The 15,836-nt window shown below is 40.8% G+C and overlaps 1 protein-coding gene across 3 annotated transcripts in view; it reads left to right on the top strand.

The window, feature by feature from the left end:
• The window catches only part of LOC130871573 (protein HIRA), a 107,672-nt gene that overhangs the window by 21,064 nt on the left and 70,772 nt on the right, over positions 1 to 15,836 (top strand). For 2 of the 3 annotated variants that reach the window (XM_057765044.1, XM_057765045.1), the window contains exons 2-5: positions 41 to 103; positions 1,901 to 2,011; positions 3,179 to 3,269; positions 5,072 to 5,166. In XM_057765044.1, the coding sequence (XP_057621027.1) occupies positions 41 to 103; positions 1,901 to 2,011; positions 3,179 to 3,269; positions 5,072 to 5,166 (360 nt within the window). The other variant, XM_057765046.1, reaches the window with a different exon arrangement.

The raw sequence follows: 15,836 nt of genomic DNA, 5'->3' as shown, positions 1-15,836 counted from the left end.
AAAACCAAACCAAGCTAGATGTGCTTCTCTTTGTTTCCAGGCAAGCCGATATTTTCAGTTGATATTCACCCTGATGGGACCAAGTTTGCAACTGGAGGACAAGGTATGTTTGTAGTGTGAACGTCACTTCTATGCTATCATGCTCTTCTCCTTGTGTTCCATGGTTAACTGTAAAGAGACAACTTGTTGCCTTGCAGTATGGCTGTAACTTAGTTTAAAATGCACATTTGAACAGGTTAAATCACAAACTTTTTTTTTTTTTTTTGAGCTGGATATAGTGGCACAGGTCTGTGATCTCAGCACTGGGAAAACAGGAAGATATGAATTCTAGGCCAGCCTAGACTACAAAGTGAAGTACTACTTTTTTGGGTCTATAAGATGATTTTTTTTTTTTTTCTTCTTGAGACAGGGTTTCTCTGTAGCTTTGGAGCCTGTCCTGGAACTAGCTCTTGTAGACCAGGCTGGACTCAAACTCACAAAGATCTTCCTGCTTCTGCCTCCCAAGTGCTGGGATTAAAGGCGTGTGCTACCACTGCCCAGCCTGTAAGATGATCTTATAATTATTGTGAATCTCGCTTGTTCTAATTATTACTATTTTTATTAAGTTAAAGCTAGAATGAATTTGTGTCCCTACACCCAGGATTATTCAATATAAATTGGCAAGTGGCCCCCTAGATACAGATCAGCTACAGAGGCAAAGATTCTGTCGGTGTTCTGTTCAGTTGAAAAGAGGAGTGGGTAGCTAACTGTGTCTTTTCTGGACAAAGGGATTTGACTGTGTTACTGAGAAAGAAAGCAAGAATGCCCAGAGCATTTAAAAATATTCATAGTATTAGCAGCGTGCTTTATTCAGCATCTGTTGTAATCTTGAGGTAAGATGGCTCCGTTTGGAGAGACAACAAATACTATTTTTGTGCAAGAAAACCAAGCTTTTATAGTGGTAAGTAGTAGTATTGACTTAGGACTCCTGACCCTGCACCTCTTCAGGGTGCTACAGGATAACTTCATAGTGGCCATTTGCCCCATGATAGGTGCAAGGAGGTTATGGTTGAGGCGGCTTTTTTCTCAGGTCTAGGAGAAATATTTAGGCAATATTTTTACATGATTGACTGAGAGGCGGTTTCAAGCATTTCATAATCACTTTGGAACATCCATTCCAGACATTTTTTTTTGGTGACTTGTGTTATGGAGATGGAAAACAAATAATTAGTAAAATGTATAGATAGATTTTTTCAGCACAGTTGGCATCAATTTATGACCCTCCTGAATTCCCTCTTTTGGTTGATCTCCATCTATAGGTGACTACAAAGGGCAGATAAGAAGGTAATGAGCCCATTTTCCTATGTTCAGGGCATATTTCAGATTTGGGTCTCAAAGCGTCAAATCAGTTCTGGAAACAGCCACTGGATCCAGGCAGCACGTTGAAGGGGAGGGAGACCCTGGTAGGGACTGCGCTTTTCTCCTTTTCCTCAGTGTTCATGCACAGACCTGAAAGGGGCCTGGATAGGGACTTTTCTTCCTCTTTATTTTGTAGATGAGGACTCTGTGTTCTGGATAGGGATGAGAACCTCAGAGGCCAGACAGGGGCTCTGTCCCCTCCTAATTTGTAGTTCAGTCAGTATTCATTTCAGGCTGGCTTCAGCTACTATTGAATCCCCTCTCTTTTGGGTCCCTGTAGGTCCTTTATTTTCCCTCACCTTTTGTATAGTTTATTTTAATAATTCAAGATAAGTCTGCTTAGATCTAGCCAAGTATGATTTATAGAAACTAAATGAGCATTTTCTATAGTTAATATAATCAAGATTTTTAGAAACTAAATGAGCATTTTCTATAGTTAATATAATCAATATCAAATTTCCACTCCTTGCATATTGAGCTTGTTTTTGCTCCTTCATTCCAGGGCAGGATTCTGGGAAGGTTGTGATCTGGAATATGTCTCCAGTCCTCCAGGAGGATGACGAGAAGGATGAAAGTATTCCCAAGATGCTTTGCCAGATGGACAATCACTTAGGTATTACAGAGTGGCCCTTTGCAGGCTTTGCGTGTTGGCAGAGTGCCCAAGGTTAGCACATGTGTTTGTAATTAGAAAGATAAGGCCCCGTGCGGCGTTAACTCCCCTCGGCCTGCTGTCTGAAGGCACAGATGTTGGCTGCACACCTGGGTGAGTTATTCAGCAGAAGACTCGGCCCGCCCACAGAACCATCTTTGGACAGTCTGCAGGTACCTCTGGTGATTTCCTGCTCATGAGTCGTTACTGCCTGATTCCATGGGGCTTTGGGGCCAGCGACCTGGACACAGTAGAGTCGTTCTGGGGAAGGGACACACGAGACAACTCACCAGATGTCTCAGATTGTGCTGTGTCAATAAGAGTCTCTCTGCCAGGACCCCTTAGATTGGACAATTTCATGTTTTCCTTCCTTGTATGCAACACCTTAGTCCCATTGACAGTTACTAGTGTGGTTCTGAGTCCCTTCCTCTGCTTTGTGTGTTCTTACCCTCCCAGCAAGCCTCTCATAGTCACTGGGTCTAGAGCATAAGTTGCTCACAGGCCATGCATAGGCTTCAACTTTGTTAGGGTCCACATCATATTCCATATCTCCTGAAGATTGAGCTGTGTGTGCTCCTGGAGGCTCTAACCTAGCAGAAGACTGGGGGGGACTTCTGCTGGACTTAGTTTAACTACACACAGAGTCGTCAGTCAGTCTCCTGTACTGACAAGTTTGGAAAATCCAAATTTAAAAGGTCTGGCTCTGAATAATTGAGGTTTTTCAGAGCTATATGTTCTATTCACCAGCTTCTTGGAAAGTTCTGGAAAAGGCATCTTAGCCTTCCTAGTACATGTTTCATTTTGAGAATAATCCCTGTTGAAATTCATCTCATCCATAGATAACCCCTTTGGGCATAGTGAAGTTTATTGCTGCTCATAGAAATAGGCCTCCAGCTGTCTGTTTCATTCAGCACAATTCTCAGATTATGCATATTTCCCCTCTAGACTGTTCTGGTTATTTGTTATAACACAAGATTAATGTTAAATGAATTGTTTCTCTGAGACTCTTATATAGTAGATGCCATAAATAGATTAGGTAGTTTATAAACTTCTTACTTCTTGCAGACTCTGTGTAATACAAATGGACATGCCTATTGGATTTTCATCACCTTATTTTTTTTTTCTTCCCAGCATGTGTGAACTGTGTGCGGTGGTCAAACAGTGGGATGTATTTAGCTTCTGGGGGAGATGACAAACTGATTATGGTGTGGAAGCGGGCTACGTAAGCATCATTTTCCTTTTTCACATTTAATTTTTAGAAGCTTTTTTGCTGGTCTTTATCAAAGTCACCTTTTCCATCCTGGCATAGAAGTCACAACATTATGAGTAGCAAGGAATTTCCATAGGTCAGAAACAGATGAAGCCTGATGAGTGAATCTGGAAGCTTCTGCCTGCTGGCCTGGTCAGCTACCTTCTTGTAGGAACACAAGATTTAGCTGAGAAGGAAAGGTTGAACTTTACAAAGCTGTTGACATTGTAGCTTCCTTTGTTTAGTTATTCAAATAAAATTTCACATAGAACCGTCACACACAAACATGGCCAAAATCTGATGGGATCGAGGCTGGGAATCCAGAGCCCACTTTCTTTGCCTCATTTTGTGGTAGCCTTGCCTTCTGGTACCTCCTGCTCTGCACTCAAAATGAATCAAGGATAATCTGAGGAAATTTTTTCTTTATTCCCAAGCAGAGTGAGTCCCGGTACTGTGTCCGACAATAAACTTTCCATGTGACCTTGGGCCACTCAGGCTGTGCCCCAGACCTGGCATCATTGTTCCGCCAGAGTCATGACCACGGCTTTGAGAGCAGAGTCATCCTGTCTTCTTGTGCCCACTTGACTGCCTCATGAGCTGTCTGGGTAAGCGCAGCTTTATAAGGGCAAAGGACATTCACAGAGGCTCTGAACATGGGTGCCCTATTTCATACTTCAGCTGAAAGCAGTCAGTATCTGTGATGCTTGTGATTTTTCTTCCTTACTTGTTAAGTCAGGGCATTAAAACGTTATAAAGTGACTTAAAGATATTATTCTTTTTTTGAGTCAGGCATAGTTTCTCCTACCTGTGGACCCAGCTACTCAGGAGGGATAGGTTTTAACTCAGGAGTTTGAGATTATTCTGGGTAACATAATGAGTCAGACCTTGTCTTCAAATAAAAATGCAGTTTCTTCCTCTTTCTTTCTTTCTTTCTTTCTTTCTTTCTTTCTTTCTTTCTTTCTTTCTTTCTTTCTTTCTTCTTCTTTCCTTCCTTCTTTCTTTTTTCTCTTTTTTTCTTTTAGAGACAGACTTTCTCTGTGTAGCCCTGGCTGTCCTGGAACTCACTATGTAGACCAGACTACCCTTGAACTCAGAGATCTGCCTGCCTCTGCCTCCCGAGTGCTGAGATTATTATATTTATTATTATTTTTTTAAAGACAGGGTTTCATGTAGCCCAGGTCCTTGGATGACTTTGAAGTTTTTATACTACTGTTTCTCCATCCTTAGTGCTGAGATTGCCAGTATGCATCACCATGCCCGGGCATTATTTATTTATTTATTTATTTATTTATTTATTTATTTATTTATTTGTGATACCCTATCTTAAATAACCAACATAAATAACATTTAGTATACAATTTTGAAATGTAAAAGATAGAAATCTCTCATAGTCCTTCCTCCTAAAGAAAGCCATAGTTAAGATTTCATTTTATTCTGGTATATATATATTCCTTTTCTCTATTCCATGTGTAGAATGTATGTTACATGTATTTTTTACTTTGTGTATTGGTATCATATTGTAGATGATGTCCTGTAGTCTGCTTCTTTTGCTTAGTCTTGAAAAATTTCCTGTTTAAGATTTGCAGTGGTTGAGCAGCATTTTACAAGTGCATGATTGGTTATGTTACCATACCTTTTGTTTAACAACCTGGTGCCTTTAGCTACTATCTGATTTTGATTTTTGTATTTGCTATGAAAAGCTGTGCTACAGGGAGCATCCCTGAACAGCGTCTGGAATACTCCATGAGCACATGTCTCATACCTCTTTCACACAGGTACATTGGGCCCAGCACTGTGTTTGGCTCCAGTGGTAAGCTTGCCAATGTGGAGCAATGGCGGTGTGTCTCCATCCTTCGGAGTCATTCAGGTGGTAAGTGGGCTACTTGTTTGGGTGAGTGAGTTAGTTCCTAGTAGTTGCCTTAAATAATCATTAGCACCTTTCTGTCCCTTTGCTACTGTTTGGTCCTTAATGTACTATCTGGGATTTCTCTGTCACCACTTGTCCCTTAATTGTCCCTTAAGGTTTATGCAGTCACTGGCTCTACCTCCTGCCTATATCTACATTTAATTACCAATACACACTCTCATAGGATGTAAGTGTATGTGCTTAACATAAAGCTCTCAGCCTCTTTTGTTTATTCTGCAGGAGTACCTTCATTCTTGGATCACCCAGTTCATAAGAACATTTTATTTATTCTTGAGAGACAAACTTGTAGGTGCCCATTGGAAAGTTCCTTTCTTTTTACATATATACATACATACATGCATGCATACCTACATTAATTTGTATGTGTGAGCTCATATACCACTGTAAACATGTAGAGGTGAAAGGACAATTTGCCTGAGTTGGTTCTCTTGTTCTACCATGTGAGTTCTGGAGATTAAAGGTTAGGTTGTCAGACTTGATAGCAAATAGCTTTCTTTACCCAGTGAGCCATCTTACTGGTCCTATTGGATACTTTCTTAACTTGACTTTAAATACGTTTATAAAATGGTTTAAATAGGCTTAGTTTGGAAAGAGTCACATTTTGCAGATTTATGTTGAAGAGGAGGAAGATTGGTCTCCAATCAGCAGATTGGTAATAGTATGAAGCCTGTGCACATTAGATACTAAATGGCTTGATCCACATGTGTACAATTTAGACTTCTTTGAAGAAGGCTGTGGTCCAGCCCAGCAGGGACTGTGGGCAGCACAAAGGGCAAGGCTAGGTTGGGTGTGAGTATCAAGGTGGAGGTTTTTTATTTTAATTTCAGTTTTTAAAACCATAGCTGGTCTTCGTAGGTACAACAGGGAGCAGTGCAAGTGAGTTGTGAAACGTGGGAGCAGTGTATCTGACGCTCTGGGGAAAGAGCTTGTTTTAGTGGTTCGTGTTAAAGCTGCAAAGGCCTATGTCATTGGGAAGGAGAGCAAAGAATGGGAAACCAGTTTGCAAAAACTGTAGGAGGGCATTCTAGATCCTGACTAGTGATTGCATAGTCCACAGTGTTCTCTACTGAGACCAGAAGAGAACAGGCTTATGAAAGTGGACATCAGTTCAGTGTGGATGGATGGGTTTGAGGACTTGGAGAAGAAACACCAAACCAAAACAAACAGCATTGAGTCTTCACTAGCAGTATATGCACAGCAAATCCTTGTAACATTAACTATGAATAAAATTTTATTTATTTTTATATTGTGTGTATGGATGTTTTGTGGCATATTTACCTGTGCACTAAATGTGTGCAGTGCCTCGGAAAACCAGAAGAGGAATGTTGGATCCTCTGGAACTAGAGGTAGAGATGATTGTTAGCCACAGTGTGGGTACTGGAAATTGAACTTGGGTCCTTTGGAGTTGCAGCCAGTGTTCTTAACTGCTGACCCATCTCTCTAGCCTGCCCTGCTCCCTCTATAAAAGATATTACTTTATTTTAAATTATGAATTCACATCAGGCATGGCGGTACATCCCTTTAATCTTAGTACTCAGGAGGCAGAGGCAGGCTGATCTCTATGAGTTCAAGGCCAGCTTGATCTACATAATGAATTCAAGGCTAGCGAAGGTTACACAGTGAGACCCTGTCTCAGAAAAACCAAACCAACCAACCAAACATACAGAAAACCCATCCATCAACCAGCCAACCAACCAAACAAACAAAATAAATAAAAATAAAAAAGTGTCCATGTGTGGTATGCACATGTGAGTGCAGGTGCACTTGGAAATTGGAAGAAGGCATCAGATTCCCTGAATTTTGGACTTACAGGCATTTGTGAGCTGCCCAGTATGGTTCTGGGAGCTGAACTTGGTCATCAGAAGAGCTGTATAGGCTCCTAACTATTAAGCCATCTCATTAACATCTGAAAGGAGAAATGAATCTTTTTGTTTTATTTTGCTTCATTTTCTTTTGAGACAGGGCCTTCCTATACAGCCCTGGCTGTCCTAGAACTTACTGTGTAGACTGCTGGGCCTCAGACTCAGAGAGATCTTTTGGCCTCTGCCTCCTGGGTGCTGGCGTGTACCATCAACATGCTGGCTAAATTCATCTCTAAACAGCCAAAAGTTGAACATTAGTGACAGCACATCTGTGAGAGCTAAAGCAGTCATCTTGTATTATAGTTTGATAACAACAACAATGTGTAACCTGCCCTTACCACTTCATAGCATCTTACAGGGAATCTCGTTGGGCCTCACTGGAGCTTGACACAATTACCTAAACGAGTGTTTAAGATTAGGGAGGATGTCAAGTGATGATTGTCATGGTAATCTGAGACTCAGGCTGAGCTATAATGTGAACATCTCTCCTGTGCCACCACCTCTGGGTGTCATTTACCAGGTAAGTTGGTTGTCTGCCTTCAAGTGTCAGAATTGATACTTTTGTTCACTGGTTCTTAGCAGATCTAGGCAGAAGTGCCCAAGAAGGGGTGTTAGTGAAAAGCAGAGATAAATGAGTAAGAAGGCACTGGGTCTTTGAAAAGCAAAAGGTGAAAATAATATACTTGACAGGTCTAATAAAGTGGGAAAAACCGGATAGAATTAAAGTGGGTATGGTGGCGCTCACCTTTAATCCCATTACTCAGGAGGAAGAGGCAGGCAGATCTCTTTGACTTTGAGACCAGTTTGAATTACAGAGTGAGTTCTTTTTTTTTTTCTTTTTTTTCTTTTTTTTTCAGAGTGAGTTCTAGGACCCTGTCTCAGAAACAAACAAATGATAAAACAGCTCCTGCAAACAAACTGACCAAACTCAATTTCTTAATTGATACTCTGTGAGAAAGTTGGAAACCAATGAACTTCAAAATGGGTTCTGAATGTAATCTGCTGCAGTGGTTGACGACCTAGGACCTCATACATGCTCCCTCATGCTGTATTCCCTAGCCTACCCAGACTGGCTCGACCTCCCTAAATTCAGGCCAGCCTTGGACAGTCTGTCCTCCTGCCTTTATCTTTCGGTTTTTCGGTTTTTCGAGACAGGGTTTCTCTGTGGTTTTGGAGCCTGTCCTGGAACTAGCTCTTGTAGACCAGGCTGGTCTCGAACTCACAGAGATCCGCCTGCCTCTGCCTCCCAAGTGCTGGGATTAAAGGCGTGCGCCACCACCGCCCAGCCCTGCCTTTATCTTTCATGTTGCTGGGATTATTAACTGCCCAGTAGGTCCAGCTCTAAGTTATTTATTGATGTATTATTTCAAGTTTTGAGAAACATTGTACAGAGCATATAAATATTTATTCTTCAAGGCAAGATAGAACCCTTGATTTCCAAAATGTAATAGAAAATAACAGTGAAGCAAAAATAATCCGTATAAAAATAAAAACACCAGTAGCAATACTAGAGAATACAATATTCAAAAATTACTCATAGTAATTAAATTTGATCCATATAGAAGTATTTTGAGTAGATGAAAATCTATTATAACCTACTAATAGATTAAATTTGACTTATGCTACCTAGTCTCCTAAGGTAATCTAACAGGAATACTAGCTAATTAGTCACTAATCTCTAATAATTATACCTTTTTTTTTTTTTTGGTTTTTTGAGACAGGGTTTCTCTGTGGTTTTGGAGTCTGTCCTGAAACTAGCTCTTGTAGACCAGGCTGGTCTCGAACTCACAGAGATCCGCCTGTCTCTGCCTCCCGAGTGCTGGGATTAAAGGCGTGCGCCACCACCGCCCGGCATAATTATACCTTTTAAAAGGTGCTTACAGAGTGCTTTTTTATTAACATGGCAAAATACTGTGTCTTTAAAACTAACAGCAAACTGAGTTTGGTGATACATCCCTGTGATTTCTAGGATACAGGAAGCTGCTGCAGGAGGATTTTGAGTTTGAGGCCAGCTGGGAGTGCATAACCAAAATGTTTAAGAAACCAAGCGGAAGCCGGACGGCAGTGGCGCACGCCTTTAATCCCAGCACTCGGTAGGCAGAAGCAGGTGGATCTCTGTGAGTTTGAGGACAGCCTAGTCTACAGAGCTATTTCCAGGACAGGATCTAAAGCTACAGAGAAACCCTGTCTCGAAAACAAAACAAAAAACCAAAACCAAAATAAAAAACAAACAAACAAACCCAAAACAACAACAACAACAAAAGAACCAAGTGTAAAGCCAGGTGTGGTATAGCAGGCCTTTAACCCCAGCACTCTAGAGTCAGAGGCAGATGTGTATATCTCTGGGAGTTGGAGACTAGCCTGGCCTATGTAGTGAGTTCCAGGAACAGCCAAAGCTACATAGTGAGACCCCATCTTTTTTTCTTTTTAAAGACAACGAATAGGCAAATATTACAGTTCACAGTTAAGTCTAATTATCTTTTATATTGAGAATAGATAAGTTTGGCTGTGTATTTTGTTCTGGAGGCTAGCAGTGTAAGTACATAGAAATCTGGAAAGGCAGAAGGAAGTGAAGCCATTGTACACGCAATGCAGTAAGACAACAAAGCACTGAAAACTCTTAGAGCTGCTAAAGTCAGTCATTCAGTTTCCTCATGTGAAAACACGTGCCTCTTATTAATAACAGTCAAGTAGAAAAGTCTCATGATCCAAAAAAAAAACCTCATGCCCAATAAGATACAGTAATGTATACCCAAGAATATTGAACTATATGATACATCTGACTTAAACTACAGACCTATTTTAAAAAGTTTTACCATGCTGAGCATTGACTCAGGGTCTTGCATATTAGGCAGGCACCCTGCCCTAAGCTACAACTTCAAGTGTCCCTCTTTCTTTCTGTCCCCTCTTTTTAAAAAGAAATCGAGTCTTGTCCTGATCTCCTGACTCAAGTAGTCCTACTTCAGCTTCCTCAATAATTGAGTAGGATAACAGGTGTATATGATCATCACAAACTTTCTTTTAAGCATGAGACAAACTCACCAATGTTATCTGGAACTTGCTGTATCCCCAGGGCTGGCCTAAAGCACACAATCATCCTGCCTCAGTTTCTTGAATATTGGGATTATAGGTTTGAACCACCATGCTTGGCTTCATAATCTTTCCTGAGAGATGTGTAATTCATAAATAAAACACATTGTTTATTCTCAGTGTAATTGCTTACCCGTGTAACAGTTAATTGATCACCTGTTGTATTCTAGGTCCTGTGCTTCCCTCAAGGGGTGCTTGTTAAAAGGACAATCTAAGTAGACCTAACAGCAAGGACCTGTAATCAGCTCCTTCCTTATAAGGCCAAGGCAGGAGGATCAAAATTCAAGTTTAGCCTAGGTAATTTAGTGAGATCCTGTCTCAAAATAAAAAAAAGAGTGCTAGTATGCACAAGGCTTAATTGTCATGCAGACAGAAGACTTACAGGGACGGACATTAAGCTAGTAATGTAGTAAGAGATGTGATGAACACCAGGGAAAGAACCATGGGAATCGTTGGCAAGTACTAGGAACCAGTGAGGAGGGGAAGATGCTTTAGTGAAGCATCCTCCAGTTATACTTTATTGAGTTTGACGATCTCTGAAGGGAGAGGTGAGAGAAAAGGCACATAGCCATATAGGTAGAGAGAACAGCTAAAGCAGACAACATGGAGTGTGGGCTTGTGTTTGGGTTATTCAAGAAGCCACTAATGGTGGTAGAGGGAGCAGGTCGGAGCTTTGGGGTTTGGGGCTTTGTGACCACTCAGAGCTTTTGTCTGAGGGAAACAGCAAGGTCAGGTGGTTTTTCAGTGAGAATTTGAAGCCTGTGGCAATCTCTGATGGCACCTGGGAGACCTATAAGGGGACTGATGTAGGTGAGAGGCAATTCTAGGTCCTTACTTGGAAGTGATCAGAAGAGTTCCTGGCGTATCTAACACAAATTCTGAAATATGCGGAAGAATTCAGAGAAGATCATGTTCTACTGAACATGAAGAGGATGTCCTTGCTCCGTTTCCATCCTGAACAATGGGAAGGATGTCATTCCCAGAATTCTGATATGACTGTGAGGAGGAAGGTTTCAGAGTTTGGGTGTGGATGGGTAAGGAGTCCTGAACACAAGAAAGAGACAGAATGAAGGTTTGAAATGATCAAACCACCCAGAGAGGATAAGACAGACTGGAGAGATGGCTCAGAGGTAAAGAGCACTGACCACTCTTCCTGAGGGCCTGGGTTTAATTCCCAGTACCCACATGGCAGCTCACAACTGCCTGTAACTCCATGATTTCACACCCTCACACAGCATACATGTAGGCAAAGCACTAACGCACATAAAATAAAAATAAATAATTTTTTTTAAGAAAGAGGGTGAGATGAGTTAAAGTGTGTGTGTTCATTCTTATGAGACTATGACCCTTTCCCAGTGAAGGAGGGCAACACATTGAGATCCCCAAACGTGCACTCAAACATAAGCCAACCCTGTGCTGTTCAAATGCTGGTTGATCGTCCTCTCTTCATTCTTTAGCCATTCTCTATCTCCTGACTGTCTTAAAAATATTAAATTCATTTTGAGTTATTATAATAGTCATTCATTATGCATTTTCCTTTTTCGTTAAGGATGATACCACTGACAGAATAAAGCTTGAGTGTTGGATTAAAAAAAAAGGAAAACCAATCAAACAAACACACGTGTTATAGGGCTGGAGAGATGAGCCAGTGATTAAAAGTGCTTATTGTTCTTCCAGGAGCCCTGGTTCACTTTCCAGGACTCACATAGCGGTGCAGAACTGTCTGTAACTCCAGCTCAAGGGAATCTGATGCTTTCTTCTGACCTCTGCAGGCTTCTGTATGCATATGCTGTGTGCATTGATAAACTAGGCACACACACATAGCACCCACCATTAATCAGTATTTTTAAAATGCCTGAGTTACAAAGTGTGCTTTACTAAACCCAGGCTCCCCTGCAGGGCTGCCGTGTGGTGTCTGGAAGAACTTCTCTGGCAGTCTCACTTCTAAGTTACGATGAACTTAAGAACTCTAAGTTCACTTAAAGTGAGTCACACTCACTTCTAAGTTACGATGGTAATACCTAAATTCACATTTTCTTGTATTTCTCTAAGTTAAATGAGGTAACATAAAATAAACTTCCCAGTTGCAACATAAAGATGTAAATTCAGGGGGAAATCAGTTAGGAGATTTCAAATGACCTTTCAGGATAATGGGAGTCATGAATGATTTAATAGTGCAAGTCATCATATGCCTTGTTTGTAGAGAGCTAATCCAATTCATTTTGAAAAAGCGTGATTTTTTTTTTTTTTTTTTTTAATTTTTTCGAGACAGGGTTACTCCGTAGCTTTTGGTTCTTGGGCTGGAACTAGACCAGGCTGACCTCGAACTCACAGAGATCCGCCTGCCTCTGCCTCCCGAGTGCTGAGATTAAAGGTGTGCGCCACCATCGCCCGGCTGAAAAAGTGTGACACTGGAATTTTGATGCAGGCAACACTGAATCTGTAGGCTGCTCTTGGTAATGTTCTACTCCATAAGCAGGAGAAGTCTGTCCATCCTCTGGTATCTTCTTGGAAATCTTTCTTCAGAGATTTAAAGTTTTTATTGTAAAGGTCCTTCCTAGCCTTAGGTTTATTCTTAGGGTTTTGTTTGTGTGTTTGTGGCACTGGGAGTGGGACTGTTTTTCAGATTTCTTACCATGTTTGCTATTGTTATATAAGAAGACTCCTGATGTGGGATGTTTAGTTTTGTATACCCTGCCATTTTGCTGAAAGTAATCAGATCTAAGAATTTACTGGTAAAGAATTTAAAATCTCATATATAGAATAATCTGCAAATAAACATGATTTGACCTATTTAAAAAAGTGGTGTGTGTGTGTGTGTGTGTGTGTGAGTGAAAGAGAGAGAGCGAGAGAGAGCGCGTAACAATTAAGCAAACTGTTTACTGAGATAAAGTGAGGATTGATTTGGAATTAACAACAGGGAAGCCATTGTGGTTTTGGCAGTTTTGTTGGTGGCATTGGGTTAAAGCCTGTTGGAAGTGCTCAAGAAAGACAGAAGAGAGCTGGATTGAACTAGGCTGACTTGTTGGGAACCAGTGAAAACAGGTAAAGGCAGGGTAAACTGGTAGAGGGAATGTGTTCTTGGGTGGCAACCTGAACTGCTGTTAAGAGTTGAGAATGAGATGGTATTGGAAGCTTGGAATCAAAATCAAGGGTATTTGAGTAATCTGTCTTGGAAGGGTTCTTGGCATGACTGTGGGTTTGACTGTGGTAGAAACCAAGGGATCAGAGGAGTTTAAACAAGCTAGTGCCTTGTGTGTGGGAAGAATCATCCTCTTGGAATTAGTAGAATAGTGGGAATAGTGACTAGACATTCCATCATAAGGACTTCAGAGAAAATTATTACAGGTGTAGATTCTCTGAGAAGCCAGACACAGATGTCAGATTGGCCAGTGGATAAATATGATACAGCTGAGAACATTTACAGTATCAGCAGCTGACACATTGTAAGCTTTGGCTAAATCAACGTTGACGAGGCTACACTGTATTGAAGAACTTTGTGTTATCACAGGGACTCATCACTTTTCAAAAGGGAATGAATTCTCTTCACATGTCCTATAGGAACCATTGAACACTTTATGAAGTTAATGTAGAGCCTCAATAAATATAACATATACCCAAATAGATAGGAGATAAACACTAGATAATTAAGCCAGAAGATATAAGTGAGTATTCATCAGCTCTCTAGCCAAGGGGATATTTTTCTTTTTTCTTTTTTTGGTTTTTCGAGACAGGGTTTCTCTGTGGCTTTGGAGCCTGTCCTGGAACTAGCTCTGTAGACCAGGCTGGTCTCGAACTCACAGAGATCCGCCTGCCTCTGCCTCCCGAGTGCTGGGATTAAAGGCATGCGCCACCATCGCCCGGCCCAAGGGGATATTTTTCAAGATGAGCAGAAATAGAAGAAAGTATGATGGATAGTGACAGACTACTTTATTAAGATCCTACAGTATGGGAACTGAATAAATGATGCTGGTGGATAATATGTGACAGTCTAGAAGTTGCTAAGGAAATCGTATCTATTTTCTGGGTTCCGTTTGACCACATCAAATATGTATGTAGACCAGACTGTCTTTGAACTTGGATATCTGCCAGCCTCTGCCTCCTGAATACCGGAGTTAAGGGGGTATACTACCATGCCTGGCTCCTAACATCTTTTCTGCTGTAGACTCAGCATTATAGAGAAACACTGGAGCTTATGTATCTACTCCTATAGAACTCTAAGATCTTGTTTTCTTCATCAAGTAGACACTGAATTCAGTTATGTTAACATCCACTTCTCAGAATGATTTCCCAGTTGACAATCATAAAACAGTAATCTAATTAAGGCTTATATTTAAAAACGGTAACCTAATAAGTTAGAAGGAAAAATGATCACACTCTTCATTGCTGATGAGAAATTTTGAAATAGATGTGTATAGACATGTAAAGGTATTGACGGAAGCTGCTTGTTCGTTCCCAGCTGCCCAGACCATGAAATAATCACACAGAAACTATATTATATAAATCACTGCTTGACTAATAACTTAAGCATATTGCTAGCTAGCTCTTTTATCTAGAATCAACCCATTTTCATTATTTTATATTTTACCACGAGGTTCGTGGCCTACTGACAAGGTTCCAACTGGCAGCTTGCGTCTTTCCCCTCTGGCGGCTCTATGGCATCTCACAACCCCACCTTCTTTCTCCCAGCATTCAATTTAGTTTTCCCTGCCGAGCTCTACCCTGCTCTATCACAGGCCAAGACAGTTTCTTCATTAACCAATAAAAGCAACACATGTACAGAAGGACTTCCCACATCATTTCCCCTTTTCTGTTTAAATAAAAAAGGAAGGTTTTAACTTTAACATAGTAAAATTACATATAGCAAAACAGTGTTCAGTATTGACTTAGGTCTATTTATAGTAAAGAAGACTATGTACTATTATACATTATTTTATAGTAATGAAGACTATATATGTACTATAGTATGTAGACTATAGAGTAAAACAAAGGCAGCTGTGAAGATGTCCTAGGTAGAGTATGAAATGAAACATGCTGGTATATATGAATTGTGGCCTGTCAAATACAGTGCAATAAGGGAAGTCCCTCGGGCTGTCACTGAAGATTAAAAAGGCTAGGAAAAAATTGCAGTAGAAACTTTTGAATATTTTTCTCCTATCTTAAAACAGTTTCTGCATGGAAAGGATTAGGTGGCAATTAACTTTACCAGGCATTGGTGTCAGAAAACTATGTGAGACCACATTCTTTATAGTAGGACAAGATAAGAATGTCATTGGCATCGACACTGCTGGCCGTTGTCAGTGTTTTGAAGTACCTGGTACTGTTCAACTGCAGCTTTTCACATCCTCACAATATTCTTAGGAAGGTAGGATTAAAAACAATCATTATCTTGCAGGTTAAGAAAACTGAGTCACAGATAAGTGTTACTAACTAAGCTGAACATGAAGTTCCTGCTCATAATCCAGCCTTGGGAGGCGGATGCAGAGTGATGAGGAAGTCGAGGGCATGCATCTTTGCCTGTGTATCTAGGCCAGCCTGAGCTATGTGAGACCTTATCTCAGCAAACCAGAAGGGAAGGAAGGAAAGTGAGAACCAACTGTCACTTGGTTCTGTTGGGGCTCAGTAGGAAAAGGGTATTCCTATAGATTAGTAGTGGGATAG

This window comes from Chionomys nivalis, chromosome 3 (assembly GCF_950005125.1).
Source record: "Chionomys nivalis chromosome 3, mChiNiv1.1, whole genome shotgun sequence".
NCBI lineage: Eukaryota > Metazoa > Chordata > Mammalia > Rodentia > Cricetidae > Chionomys > Chionomys nivalis.
Note: the sequence above shows the minus strand (reverse complement) of the source record. Positions and strands in the feature narration are given on the sequence as shown.